The 14,681-nt window shown below is 37.4% G+C and overlaps 2 protein-coding genes across 2 annotated transcripts in view; one reads left to right on the top strand and one right to left on the bottom strand.

The window, feature by feature from the left end:
• Positions 1–4,218, bottom strand: part of skic2 (SKI2 subunit of superkiller complex) — a 41,599-nt gene extending 37,381 nt beyond the window's left edge. Inside the window, exons 1-3 of the mRNA XM_061982625.1 lie at positions 4,147–4,218; positions 3,720–3,838; positions 790–911 (exon numbers count right to left, since the gene is read on the bottom strand). Of these exons, the coding sequence (XP_061838609.1) occupies positions 790–911; positions 3,720–3,838; positions 4,147–4,159 (254 nt within the window). The 5' untranslated portion in view covers positions 4,160–4,218. The remainder of the gene's footprint in view (positions 1–789; positions 912–3,719; positions 3,839–4,146) is intronic.
• Positions 4,219–4,396: 178 nt separating this feature from the next.
• On the top strand, positions 4,397–13,185 carry nelfe (negative elongation factor complex member E). The gene is made up of 11 exons (XM_061982626.2): positions 4,397–4,437; positions 4,638–4,717; positions 6,649–6,718; positions 6,833–6,978; positions 7,062–7,136; positions 9,879–9,916; positions 9,996–10,351; positions 10,427–10,568; positions 10,670–10,724; positions 12,754–12,856; positions 12,944–13,185. Exons 2-11 carry the CDS (start codon positions 4,643–4,645, stop codon positions 13,015–13,017), a joined length of 1,134 nt encoding a protein of 377 aa, XP_061838610.1. The 5' UTR covers positions 4,397–4,437; positions 4,638–4,642; the 3' UTR covers positions 13,018–13,185.
• Positions 13,186–14,681: the final 1,496 nt, after the last annotated feature.

Raw genomic sequence — 14,681 nt, forward strand, 5'->3', positions numbered from 1 at the left:
ACACAGTAGGCACTGATCCGATTAAAAGTCGCTTTTAAGAAAATCCTTCTTTATTTTGCCAGAGGACGGTGATGCTATTGTTATACAGTAGAAGGATAAGCTAGCTACACAACAACTCGAGCTAACGTTGCTAACGTATTATTCACACATTTCTAACCTACTGTTATTACTTACCGTTTCATTGTCTGCCATTATTAATAGTCACCGAGCCTGCCAATAAAATTAGTTTGTCGGAAAATGCATCATTTTGTGAAAGTTTGTGGGTGAAGCAGGACTCTTCTTGGCACACACTCAAAGCGAATTCTTCACAATTGAAGGCACATTGCCGCGAAACAAAAAAGTTAGTAAGGCACTTCCTACTTCTTCAGATGACACTGGAATAAACTAAAGCAGTCTGGGTAGATTTATACCATACATGGATAATCCGTTGACGATGTTCCCAATTGGTGACGTCACCAATTGTGCACATTCAAAACGGACCGTTTGGAGGAAGTAGATAGGAAGGCAAGATTGTCTTATAAGTATCGCCACAATGCCTCCCATGTTTGATTTTTTTAATTTTCAGGACTTATGCAGATCCCAAATAAACAACAGCAGGTATCAATAGGTAAGAAAAGTTGGTTTTGCATAATAGGACCCCTTTAATGAAATTGAACATGTTTAAATATTGTTATCTGCAGTACTAGCTAATCTTTGCCGTATCGCCCATCCCTACAGCAAACTGTAACCCCCATAATGAGCACATACTAAACAGCAGTAAATAAGGTTTTCTTAGGAGTGGATACGCACTTGAGAAACCTCTGGAAGGCAAAGTCTGTGTCGTGTAAAGGAAGCCAGGCGGGGTCCTGTAAAAACTGTTTCTTCACTTCAGCCTCCAGACTCAGGCATGTAGGGGGAAGACCATTAGGGAGCTGGAGAAGGAAAGATAGTACAGGATTATCAACAACTGAAAAAAAAAAGCTGGAGGTATTCCAGGCAGGAGGTTCAACAAACTATGAGTCTAAACCTGACGTTTGAGTTGATTTGCCCTAAGATGGGAAACTCTTGAGTGCCAGAACAGCAGGTCTGAGTTAGTTCAATCAATCCTGAGTATGTTGACTCCGAGTTAAAGGGGAACTGCCCTTTTTTTGGAATTTTGCCACAATCATTATGAAAGACATGAAAATGTTGTATTATATTTCATGCATTCTAAATAGTAAACAAATGCTATCAAAAGTCTGCTTACAATGGAGCTTTTGGGAGCAGCTCTAATAGAACCTTTATTTAACCAGATAAGAAACCCATTGAGATCAAGAGCTCTTTCACAAGGGTGACCTGGCCAAGAGGTCAACAGCACATGCCACAGAGCAGTTTCAAAAAGTAATATGTTGAGACATACATTTTAAAATACATAAAAGAGAACTGTAAAACATGTCTAACTAATCTGCCTAAAAAGCCCTTAAAAAAACATCCAAACACTTCCATTAAAGTTTTATATACATGATGTAAGTATATACGTAATGTAGTAACAGGCACATTTATAATTACATTTAATATTTACGTATTTTGATCATTTTAAGCATATGAGGCGGATTCATTTTAAAAACGCATCACAACATCACTTACTGTACACGCTCTGCTGTCATTAGGATGCCGACTGCTAGGATGCTCTTATATTCCCGTTTAGATTAAGAATGACTCATAATCCTCATAATGGAACCAAGCGTCATTTCCTGTGTAAATTGGCGGTCAAAGTGTACCAACATGTCAGAATCCGTCTTTGTCCTTCAAATATCCAAGTGAGAGGCATGATTTATCTACAATGAAGTTTGACGAGCAAGAAAACAAGGAAGCAGCACGTAAGCTTGTGATCACGGCGCCGCTATAAATAGTTTGTCTGCGTTAGCGCTTATAATAACAACATCCCTAATACTTGGTTAATATTCAAGTCATGAAATATAAAATGAGTATTGTCGGCGCTTTTTGAATGGTTATTTATTGGGAATAGAGGACCTCCCATTGGCTCTGTTGTAAGCGGACTTTTATTAATGTTTATTTACAAGTTTGAATGCATTAAAAAAAAAAATCAGTCGTCATGTCTTTCATATTAATTGTGAATGATAGTAAAAAAAATAAAAAAAAATGCAGTTCCCCTTTACTACCACGATAAAAAGACATGATCATTGGAGCGCAGAATCTACGATTCTCCATAGCAACTTGGGACAGAGAAAATGCTGTGTTACCCAGCTGGAAATTAAAATGTTAATGCAGGTATATTAATGTTTTATCAGTGTTAACACTATTTTAGAAAGAAAAACAATACAGTAAAATAAAATTGGACTGAAGTGAGGAATAATTAATGCCAGAGTCAATGCATAATTAAATGCATAAGTTTATTTGATATGGAATAAAATCTCATATCTATTTAAGTGCAAAGACACACGTGGAGGCAGCTGAAAAATATATGTATTTGTTTTAATTATATTTGACATGTAAAATCAATGCAAATGCAAAGTAAATATCGTTGAGTGGCTTTGTATATTTTCTTCAGTTAGACCAGTCCTTCTCAAAAAGTGGGGCGGGTGACCTTGGGGAACATGCTTTTTATTCCGTACCGAATGTAGGACTTAGCTTCACTGCAACCACGGTGGGAGACGAGGAAAGGCCGGTGTGTTGCTTCTTTTAATGTTCATAAATTTACAATGTTATGCAGAGGTATAAATATAACAAATATATAGACAAATAATACAATTTAGAGTCACAGTGGAAAGTGGGGGGGGGCTCCAAAATATTTTCTCCTTCCTGGTGGTGGGGGGGGCTCATCTATATTATGTACTCTTGAAAATAATCTGCCATTTGGAGGGTTACTTTGCTTACTAATAGTAATACATATTTGTATAAAATACTGTATTAATTTGAAATTAGGATTAGGATTAACCCAGGTTAAATACATGAAATCACGATGGAAAAAAATATTTTTTGCTAGGAAGATAGCTTTTTTTCTTACCAGGTCATTATGTTTGTCATAATTGAATTAAATATGTGCAAAATTGAGAACCAGAGTCCTCCACAGTGGACATGTTTGTATTAGTTTGAAGGACGCTGCGGGATACAGCACATATTTTAGTTTTACAATAATGAAAACAGTATGTATGTCTCTGTTGGTTAAATGTTTTTTTTTTTATTTAAACAAATCCAATAAATACTAAATATCCAAAATCAAGGATTTTTTTTTTTTATTGACTAACAATTTTTTTTTTCACCCACATCTTCAGTCCTCTCCAAGGTTTCTCATAGTCATTCACATTGACATCCCACTGGGTTGTGAGTTTTTCCTTGCCCTTATGTGGGCTCTGAACCGAGGATGTCGTTGTGGCTTGTGCAGCCCTTTGAGACACTTGTGATTTAGGGCTGATTGATTGATTGATTGATTGATTGATTGATTGATTGATTTTCCTTAGCAGTCTTAGACGAAGATAGTATAACTAACTAACCGTGAACTCCAAAACCCTCTCTTGGCATAAATATTCAGGTTTATGTTTGGACATCTACTAGGTTACAAAGTAGCAGACACATCATGTCTGACTGCTTGCTTCATGTTTATCAGGAGGTACCATGAAAAAACTCAGGTAGAGTAAGTTACAGAGTAAGTTGCCATGGTAACTGACTCTGAATTGAACTCTTTTTTTAATAATTTAGACCCCGATGCACTAGCAATGACCCTGCATAGGTAATCTTACTGTAGTCTGGGGAGGGAAAGGCAGCCCTGGTGAAGGATGGGTGATGATTTCAAACCTGCCAGAGCATCCCATCTCCAACAGGGACAAGGGAAGGTCCATGGGGCCCGCCGGGGGCACAGCTGCAGTGGAGTGAGGTAAACAAATTCATGCGAGTTCACAGGCATGTAGGACACATCTAAACACCGTTTAAAACAAATATATTCTCAATAATGATTTATATATTTTGCATGTATTAACATTTATTAGCAAGTTAGTAAAGTAATACGTTAAAATGTTACACCAAAAGCTATGATGACGGTGTAGAGAAGTTGCCCAAAACACCACAGTCAATCAACAGAAGTGGGTTCGTTCAAAATGAGGCATGATTATTTTCTAACTTTACTTTACATGAAAAAAACTGGTGGTATTTTCATAAAATCCCACTTACTTATTCTGTCCATTTATCTCAGTCACTGATGTTTTAGTTGTTGCTGTTTAGCCGAACCGGAAGTAGCTTGCTTGACACGCGGAAGTTGCTTGGAAGCGAATATATCTTAAAAACCTTAAAAATTGTATTTTATTGTTAATATGAATACAAATTAATGGAATACAATACAACCACCACATATCAAAATGGTGCAATTTTATAAAATAAACTTGTTTTCCTCCGACAGAACGTCGCTTTTTGTTACGTCATATTTGCGCGACTGTGTTTTTGTTCCGCTTAGCTTATATGTAGGTAAGCAGAATATATTTCGAATATATTACATACTACTACACTACGATTCGCTTTTGATATATAAAATGAATATAACTTTCTTATGTAATTTCGATTAGATCGTGTTATCAATATAATCGGCCTGTGTTGTATGGCCGCGACGATAAACTACTGTTTGTATTGTTTGATGCCAATAATTATTATTCATGTTGTTTTCCTAGTCAACATGGTGGCGTTTCCAGTTTCACTGACTGAAGAAGAGGAGGCTTTGCAAAAAAAATATGCTAAGCTCAAGAAAAAGGTAAAGTGCATGACTTATGTTGAGGGAAAAAAAACTGACATTTTTTAAAATCCCTTCCCCTGTACAGGTATAAACTAAACCTATTGATTGGGCCTACTATTAAAGCAGTGGTGTCACTTTTGTTTTCATTGAGGGGCACATTGCAGTTATGGCTGTAACAGTAAAAATAGTATATGAATTTGCCTATGCAACTGATTATTATATACATTAATATTTATATATTACGTACACTGTAAAAATTGTAAATCTGTAGATTCTACAGTGAAAAACTGGCAACTCAGTCACCATAATTTTACTGTAAGATATAGTGTTTTTTTTTTTATTGGGGGCCATGGTGGAAATGGAAAAACAGTACTATGAATTGATTTAACATGGACCCCGACTTAAACAAGGTGAAAAACTTATTCGGGTGTTACCATTTAGTGATCAATTGTACGGAATATGTACTGTACTGTGCAATCTACTAATAAAAGTCTCAATCAATTAATACCACTTTTATTTTTAATTCTGGCAACTGAGCTGCTAGTTTGTACCGTAAAAAAACGTGTGACCGTTTTTACATTTATAGTAATATACCGTTAAATCAACAACTGTAGATTTAAACTGGCAGCTCAGTACTCAGTAAACATAATTTTAAACAGTGGTAAAGTTTCTTTTAATCTACAGTAACATGCTGTGAAAAATTATCGTAAATTTTACTGTAAACTTATCATTTTTACAGCAAGATAACTTGCTTTGAAATCATAAGTCAAGCAGATATTGATATTTATTTTTACTTTGACAAAATAAAATGTTTGTAAAGTATGGTAATATAATATTTTTTTCAATATTGGATACTATTAAAGTTTAAAAGTAGAGATGTCCGATAATGGCTTTTTTTGCCGATATTCCGATATTGTCCAACTCTTAATTACAGATTCCGATATCAACTGATACCGATATATACAGTCGTGGAATTAACACATTATTATGCCTAATTTTGTTGTGATGCCCCGCTGGATGCATTAAACAATGTAACAAGGTTTTCCAAAATAAATCAACTCAAGTTATGGAAAAAAATGCCAACATGGCACTGCCATATTTATTATTGAAGTCACAAAGTGCAGTATTTTTTTTTCAACATGCCTCAAAACAGCAGCTTGGAATTTGAGACATGCTCTCCCTGAGAGGGCATGAGGAGGTTGAGGTGGGCGGGGTTGAGGTGGGGGGGGGGGGTAGCGGGGGTGTATATTGTAGCATCCCGGAAGAGTTAGTGCTGCAAGGGGTTCTGGGTATTTGTTCTGTTGTGTTTATGTTGTGTTACGGTGCGGATGTTCTCCCGAAATGTGTTTGTCATTCTTGTTTGGTGTGGGTTCACAGTGTGGCGCATATTTGTAGCAGTGTTAAAGTTGTTTATACGGCCACCCTCAGTGTGACATGTATGGCTGTTGACCAAGTATGCTGGCATTCACTTGTGTGTGTGAAAAGCCGTAGATGTTATGTGATTGGGCCGGCACGCCAAGGCAGTGCCTTTAAGGTTTATTGGCGCTCTGTACTTCTCCCTACGTCCGTGTACCACTCCGTACAGCAGCGTTTTAAAAAGTCATACATTTTAGTTTTTGAGACCGATAATTTCCGATATTACATTTTAAAGCATTTATCGGCCGATAATAGCGGCAGTCCGATATTATCGGACATCTCTATTTAAAAGGTATGCAATGTCATGCAGTTAATATTTGTTATTCTGTCAAAATGGAAAAAAAATAATACATTTGGTAAGAAAAGATAAGGTACTTTACTGACTTATGTTTTTTTCCAGGTCGTTTATGGGCCATGTAAAATGATGTGGCGGGTCATATCTGGCCCCCAGGCTTTGAGTTTGACACATGTGTATTAATGCTACATGTACTACACTTACTGACAAGCCTTACTTCCCCACCCTTGTGTTTTAGAGAAAAGCACTGCTTGCTCTTAAGAAGCAGAATACAACCAACCAGACAAACCAGAGCGGATTAAAACGCAGTAAGTTTATTTTATGTGACTTGAAAAGTCAATGGTTCATTTTTTTCATCAAATTGTGGCATATTTAGTGTTGTAGTATTGTTTTGTTTTTATTGAAACACTCTTTGATTACAGCGCTGTCAGACCAGCCAGTTGTTGACACTGCCACGGCGACCGAGCAAGCCAAGATGTTGATCAAGTCGGGTGCAATCAGCGCCATCAAATCGGAGAACAAGAACTCTGGTTTTAAACGTTCTCGCATGCTGGAAATTAAACTAAAGGTGAGATTGTTGTGCATTTTTTAAATGAATTATGTATGGTAGTGTATGTTCACTAGCCATTCCACTTTTTTTGTGTATTACAGGATCCCGAAAAAGGTCCAGTTCCGGCTTTCTTGCCTTTCCAAAGAAGCGTGTCCACAGATGAAGTTGAACCTGAGGTATTGTGGAGTCACAGCATGCTGTTGATACATTTTACTGTGTTTTTTCCCACACATGTTTACACAAACCAGCCATGAGAATACATTCCATGTGCATTTTTAGTTTTTAAGGATTTATTCAAACTTTTTCCAAAGTCATCTTTTATGACCTCTGATAAAAAAGTATTTGGTGCACACTTTTGAACTTATTCAGAATGTTCTCTCATTTACACAGGTTAAAAAATATACATACAGGTTGAAATTTATACAGTACAGGCCAAAAGTTTGGACACACCTTCTTCTCATTGAATGCGTTTTCTTTATTTTCATGACTATTTACATTGTCGATTGTCACTGAAGGCATCAAAACTATGAATGAACACATGTGGAAATATGTACTTAACAAAAAAAGGTGAAATAACTGAAAACATGGTTTATATTCCAGTTTCTTCAAAATAGCCACCCTTTGCTCTTATTACTGCTTTGCACACTCTTGGCATTCTCTTGATGAGCTTAAAGAAGTAGTCACCTGAAATGGTTTTCACTTAACAGGTGTCATAGTTTTGATGCCTTCAGTGACAATCTACAATGTAAATAGTCATGAAAATAAAGAAAACGCATTGAAATGAGAAGGTGTGTCCAAACTTTTGGCCTGTACTGTTCGTGCACCTCCATTAAACAGGTTACCGGTAGTTGTCATTCAGGGTGGTTGTTTCACTCACATCTCGCCACTAGAGGGTGCTGTCTTAAAAAATTTTGAATTAAAATTTACAGAATTAGGATCAGAGCTCACCTATACAGTCTTATCTGAAGTAAGACAGCTGATGCTGACATGAGAGGACATCTTTCATGTCAAATAGTAAACATTTAGCTCCTCAGTACTTGTCTTTTAGGCTTCTACACAACGGGTTGACAACAATACCCTTAAAAAATGTGGAGGGAAAGCTCTAGTTTAAATCAAAGGTGTCCAAAGTGCGGCCTGCAGTTGATATTTTTACGGCCTGCGGTACCTTTTGTAAATACTACTACAAAAAAGAAAGAACATGTTGCAATATTGACTCTAGTAACACAAAGCTGCCATGCAGGCAGTTTTTTTTTTTTTTTTACTTCAAAACTGTTGATGCTCAAAAATAATATTTATTTATTCATTTGATATGGAAATCATAATACAGATACTGAGAAAAACAGACACTTTTTTGTCTCCCCCCCACAAAAAAAATACAAAAAATAATAAAAGCAAAATAATAACACCCCCTCCCACCCCCCGTCCTACATTTCAGTCACAGTGGGTAGGAATGTACTACCTTCCTCTTCACCACAAGCAGATAGAGAATCTGACTAAAGGAAAACAAGTAACAACCAAAATAAAAATCACAAACATACAGAGAAGTGTCACTAAATTAAAAAAAACAACAACAACAAAAGAGTTGAGGTAAGTGGAAAGGTACATTGTCAACAGTGAGTGTCACATTTATCCTATAGTGTCTTTAATTTAGCTATGTAACTAATTATGCAGCCCCAGGCCAAGTCAAATTGTTTTGGTGTACCTCTCAGATTATATTTAATTTTCTCTAAATCTAAGAAAAACATGAGGTCCTTGAAATATAGGGAGGCCTTGGGGCAAACTGTGATTTGCGCTCCAATAAAATCCTTCTACGAGCTATTGATGATGCAAAGGAGATACTATCCCTAAAAGTCTGCTTAATTTTTTGATAGTTTGGTGGAATTCCAAAAATAGCCAATTCGGCACAACTTAAAATTTAGGGCATCTGCCAGATGTTTAAAAATATTAATCCAGTATGCTTTCAGACAGGGACAGGACCAGAACATGTGTATCATGTTTGCAGGAGTCAATTGACATCGATTACATGGGTCTGCAATATTGGCATACATTTTGGAATGTTTAGCATTAGTAAAATATATGCGATAATAAATAAATATAAATATTATAAAAAAATAAATATAATTAAAAAAATTAATGTTGGAATAATTTAAAAACAAGTTAGCCAAACGGTGCTAGGAAATGAGCTAAAGGCCATTGTCCGGCGCCGTGAGGTTTACGCAATATACTATCGCAAAGATGTACTAGTTTTCATTAATACATTTCATTGAGAACCTGGTCTGGTGAAGATAAGGTCCTTTTTTAAAAAATAAAATAACATAAATAAATAAAAAACATTTTCTTGAATAAAAAAGAAAGTAAAACAATATAAAAACAATCACATAAAAAATTGTAATTAATGAAAATGTTAGTGGACCAGCAGCACACACAATCATGTGTGCTTCAAGGACTGTATCCCTTGCAGACTGTATTGTTCTATAGTGTAGGAACCAGAAATTTAATAACAGAAAGAAACAACCCCTTTTGTGTGAATGAGAAAAGTTAATCTGAGGCTGAGTTTACTTGAAACTGTTTAATGTTGCACTTTTTATATGTAGAAGAAAAGTTTTGTCATTTTATTTAATCAGAGCAACAACTTGAAGCAGTTTAATGTTGATTAACGTGGACCCCGACTTAAACAAGTTGAAAACTTATTCGGGTGTTACCATTTAGTGGTCAATTGTACGGAATATGTACTGTACTGTGCAATCTACTAATAAAAGTCTCAATCAATCAATCAAAAAAAGCCCTTTATATGTAGAAAAGTTTTGTTAAGAAACCATTCTGAGCCTTATCTTATTTGGCATGAATAATTAATTGACACAAATGAAGCAGTTGTTTGTATTTGACTGTGATCTTTACATATTGTGTGTTTTCCCTAGTCTGGAAGGAGATCCCAGAGGAAGTCGCTGTACGAAAGGTAGTACTGTGCACTTGTTCAGCACACCTGATGTGCAGATTGCATCGCCGTGACATCGTTTTCATGCACTTTCCTGCAGCTTTGTCAGTTCCAGTGACAGATACCGGGACGAGGACGACGGGGGCGGCGTGTCCTCCAGCCGAGAGACGGACAGAGACCGCGATCGGGAGCGGGACAGAGAGCGGGAACGGGACAGCGAACGAGAGCGCGAGAGGGACCCCGAGCGCGATAGAGAGAGAGAGAGGGACCGTGACAGAGAGCGGGGTCGAGATAGAGAAAGCGAAAAGGATAGAGAACGTGACAGGGACAGGGAGCGAGACAGAGACAGAGAAAGAGACCGGGAGAGGGACCGAGAGACAGACAGAGAGCGGGACCGGAGCAGCGAGAGAGATCGGGATCGTGAAGGTGAAAGAGAGAGAGATGGGTCCTTCAGACGTGAGTAACCACGCAAGGACTCACAGGCTCCTAGTTCATGGCTCCATGTGTAAACTCCATTTTTCTTTTTGTCAGGCTCTGATTCTTATCCTGAGCGCAGAGTGAGGAAAGGGAACACTGTGTATGTTTATGGATCGGGGCTCTCTGAGGACAGCATGCGCTCTGCTTTCTCTCAACATGGCAACATCATCGACCTCTCCATGGACAACCCACGCAAGTCAGCAGCCATAAATGGCTTCCTCCTCTCTCTATTGCTTAGATTGTTTACAACAGCAAAAAAATCAGTGTTGAGTGTGTATTACTCACTTTGTTTTCTAGTTGTGCATTCATTACTTTTGAGAAGATGGAGTCTGCAGACCTGGCAGTAACTGAGGTTGGTATCAACTTTACACACATACTAGAAAATGCAAGTTCTGACTCTGAGGGGTATGCCTGCAATATTAGCTGAACAGGTTAGCATGTCAAGTACCAAGTTATATGACTCTTAGGTAGGCTGACCATATTCTGAAATCCCAAAAAGAGGACACATATATGCGTGCCAAGGCGGGCAAATTTGCGAACTTGCTTTATAAATAATATATTTATTTAAATAAAGCATTTTTTCTCCTCTGTTGACAGCAGTGTTGGCGCTAGGAATTTTCAAAATGGGGTCCCAGGCACCCCATCAAGTCATAAAAATGGGGTCCCACAGTAAATTTTTGGGGTCCCACTTTTTTGTAGGCGTTTTGAAAAAAAATTATAAACGTATGCATTATCCTGTTATATCTCACATTCTATATTGTGTTTTGGAAAAAGGTTGTCATAAACGTTACTTAATTCATTAAAAAAAAAAAAAAAAAAAAAAAAAAAAACACATTTTTATGCATATGTACATTTATTCAGTTATAAACATTCATTCACTTTCTTCTTTCCTTCATGGATCCAAACTTTACCGCTGCTGGTAGTTTTTTCTAAGGTTTTATTTAATAAGTTGTAGGTGTATTTATTTCAGTATAAAAGTGTAAAAAGTGTTTTGCTTGGGTCATGAAATTATGATAATGGTGTGCCAGGGCATACATACATTTTATATTTAACGCTTAAATCTCTGGAGTCTACATCAACTTCAGATCTATCCCTCATTTCAAAATGTTGTAGTTTTTTTTATGTTGTTTTTTTGTTTGTTTTCCGCCCTTTTTTGTCAAACAAAACTATGTTTTTAATGGCAAACACACAAAATATGCAAAATCTTCCACCAAAAATATTTTTCAAAGTGGAATATCTGTTGTGAAGTAATCAGAACCTTTGATAGGTCAATAATTCACAATAAAATTGATTTTGATTCAATATTATGTTTTGAGCAATGACCGTTTGAAAAAAAAAAAAAAACAGCTTTGTTTTATTAGTCAACATTGCAACTTTTTTTAAATTACATTTCACCTTTAAGCTTTTTTATTTCACTTTTGTTATGTTTTTGTTTATTTTAATAGTATTTTTATAAATGTGCCATGGGCCTTTAAAACATTAGCTGTGGGCCGCAAATGGTAAAAAAAAAAAAAAAACTGCGTCTTTTCTGATTTTAATACGTTAAAAAGACACCAAAAGTGTGTTAACGCCAACACTGCTTGACAGTATAACAAAATAAGTCACACTTATATTCTGTAACATTCACAGTTTTGGAAAAAAGTGCAGAGGTAGAAATATTCAAAGAAACCTCTTGTATATAATCTAAACATAAATAGTGCCTCAAAACAAGTTAATAAAATTTAAACAAAAAACAGCAGACGAGCTCTCGCCCTGCACAGCTGTTTTGTGCTTTGTAGTGTCGATATGGGCTTGTAGATCGTTGTCCCTTTTATTTGCCACAGATATGTTCCTGCTTTGCACACAGTGCATTCTGCTTTCCACGTGTCATGCAAATCATCCGTGAAGTTGCATTTACGTTTCGGCTTCTCTCTTGTGTCATGTCTGTTTCTCGACTGTCTCGCTCTCTGTCTCTGCCCCTCCCTCACGAATGTTGCTGCGTGCGCACACCTCCACAATTTGTTTTGTTTTCAACCCCTTCTTAACCCTGGACGTACATTGAAAATACACGCAACCCTAACTCAAAGTACAGGACATTTGAGGCATTTAAGAAACCCCGCCCGGACAGCCCCGCAAAAGAGGACACGTCCGGGGAAAAGAGGATGTATGGTCAGTTTAGATAAATGTGAAAGTAGTAACCCTTTTTAGTACAGAATAAGTGCTATATTAAAGCAGGAAAGAATGGATGGCCCAATTGTCCTGACCAAGTGGAATGTTTTGATGGTGTAATTGTTGAAATTGTGAGAAAACGTCGGAGTAGTCAAAAACACATTTTTAAAAAAATGGAAATTTAGGCAAAGTAGACCTCTTTTACAGATTTACCTTGTTGTTGTTCCCCCCAGTTGAATGGGAGCACGGTGGGAGACGTTCACATCAAAGTCAGCATCGCCAGGAAGCAACCCATGCTGGACGCTGCCACTGGAAAATCTGTGTGGGCCTCTTTGGGTAAAACGCTGTTTTTTTTCTTTCAATCGCTTTTCCTGTGCATCTTTACTGTTGGTTAACCTGCACTTTTGCCTCTTTTATTCACAGCTGTGCACAACAGCGCCAAAGGCTCTTACAGGGACAAGAGGAACCAGGTGGTGTACAGTGAAGATTTCCTGTAGCGAATCAAGCAGACAGCTGTTATTTTCTCTCCATTCTTTAGATTTTGTCTAGGACTGTATCTGTAAAAATACTTTTTTCATACATATTAACTTTTTTTTGTAATTACTAGTTCAATTGTTAAGGTTTTTGTTTTGACTAATAAAGCAAGCCCAGTAAAAAGTATTCCTAGTTATTTTGGTAGTGGCTGTCAGTACAGGGCCGCAGCTTCTAGTAAAATATAGTTTACATAACCACACGTCCTAAAGATTTTAAAGGGAAATTTACGGTAAAAAAAAAAATCGTGAAATTCCAGTTTAGCTCGTCTTTGCTCAAAAAGCTGAGAGAACCATCGTTTGTTATGATATACAGTACAAGCCAAAAGTTCTCATTTATTTTCATGACTGCTTGTAGATTGTCACTGAAGGCATCAAAACTATGAATGAACACATGTTTTAAATGGTTTTATATTCTAGTTTCTTCAAAATAGCCACCCTGTGCTCTGATTACTGCTTTGCACACTCTCGGCATTCTCTCGATGAGCTTCAAGCACACCTGTGAAGTGAAAACCATTTCAGGTGACTACCTCTTGAAGCTCATCGAGAGAATGCCAAGAGCGTGCAAAACAGTAATCAGAGCAAAGGGTGGCTATTTTGAAGAAACCAGAATATAAAACATATTTTCAGTTATTTCACCTTTTTTTGTTAAGTACATAACTCCACCCACATGTGTTCATTCATAGTTTTGATGCCTTCAATGACAATCTACAATGTAAATAGTCATGAAAATAAAGAAAACGCATTGGAGGAGAAGGTGTGTCGAAACTTTTGGCCTGCACTGTACGTCATATCACTTTTGTGAATGCACTATTAAAGTCATTTGTAATGGCTTTTACTAGCTATTCCGCCGAAACAGTTCCATTTGTTTGTTAAATAAACTTAAATGTCTTTTTTTCAACTCTAAATCTGAAAAAAAAACAAAGAGCTCAATGTGGGAATTATCATCACAAGCCTGGCCACAGTTTGTCAGAAGTAACTTCGAGGTGTGTTAGGAGAAGGGGACTTGCACAGTTTGTCTTTGTACTCAAAATGTAATTTTCAATTCCTAAGAACAGGCAGCACGTTGGAACAGGGGTTAGTGCATGTGCCTCACAATACGAAGGTCCTGAGTTCAATCCCGGGCTCGGGATCTTTCAGTGTGGAGTTTGCATGTTCTCCACGTGACTGCGTGGGTTCCCTCCGGGTACTCCGGCTTACTCCCACCGCCAAAGACATGCACCTGGGGATAGGTTGATTGGCAACACTAAATTGGCCCTAGTGTGTGAATGTTGTCTTTTTATCTGTGTTGGCCCTGTGATGAGGTGGCGACTTGTCCAGGGTGTACCCCGCCTTCCGCCCGAATGCAGCTGAGATAGGCTCCAGCATCCCCCGCCCAAATGCAGCTGAGATAGGCTCCAGCATCCCCCGCGACCCCAAAAGGGACAAGCGGTAGAAAATGGATGGATGAAGGGTTCCTAAGAACAAGATTACTCATTTGAGTAACAGTAATGAAAGTAACAGGAGGGAGGTTTTAGCATAGACCAGTGATTCTCAAACTGTGGCACTGGTATACGCCAATGAATTAAATATTCAAACACAGTGTTACTGTTCAAACTGAGTGTGATGTTACAGTGGCCAAAAATATTTAA

This window comes from Nerophis lumbriciformis, linkage group LG21 (genome assembly GCF_033978685.3).
Source record: "Nerophis lumbriciformis linkage group LG21, RoL_Nlum_v2.1, whole genome shotgun sequence".
Lineage (NCBI taxonomy): Eukaryota > Metazoa > Chordata > Actinopteri > Syngnathiformes > Syngnathidae > Nerophis > Nerophis lumbriciformis.

What these genes read in the sequence shown, in the direction of transcription:
- nelfe (XM_061982626.2), top strand. Translation starts at nt 4,643, where the DNA reads ATGGTGGCGTTTCCAGTTTCACTGACTGAAGAAGAGGAGGCTTTGCAA. An exon ending in ATGCTAAGCTCAAGAAAAAG is followed by an intron (nt 4,718 to 6,648) that starts GTAAAGTGCATG and finishes CTTGTGTTTTAG; the next exon opens with AGAAAAGCACTGCTTGCTCT. An exon ending in CAGATGAAGTTGAACCTGAG is followed by an intron (nt 7,137 to 9,878) that starts GTATTGTGGAGT and finishes TGTTTTCCCTAG; the next exon opens with TCTGGAAGGAGATCCCAGAG.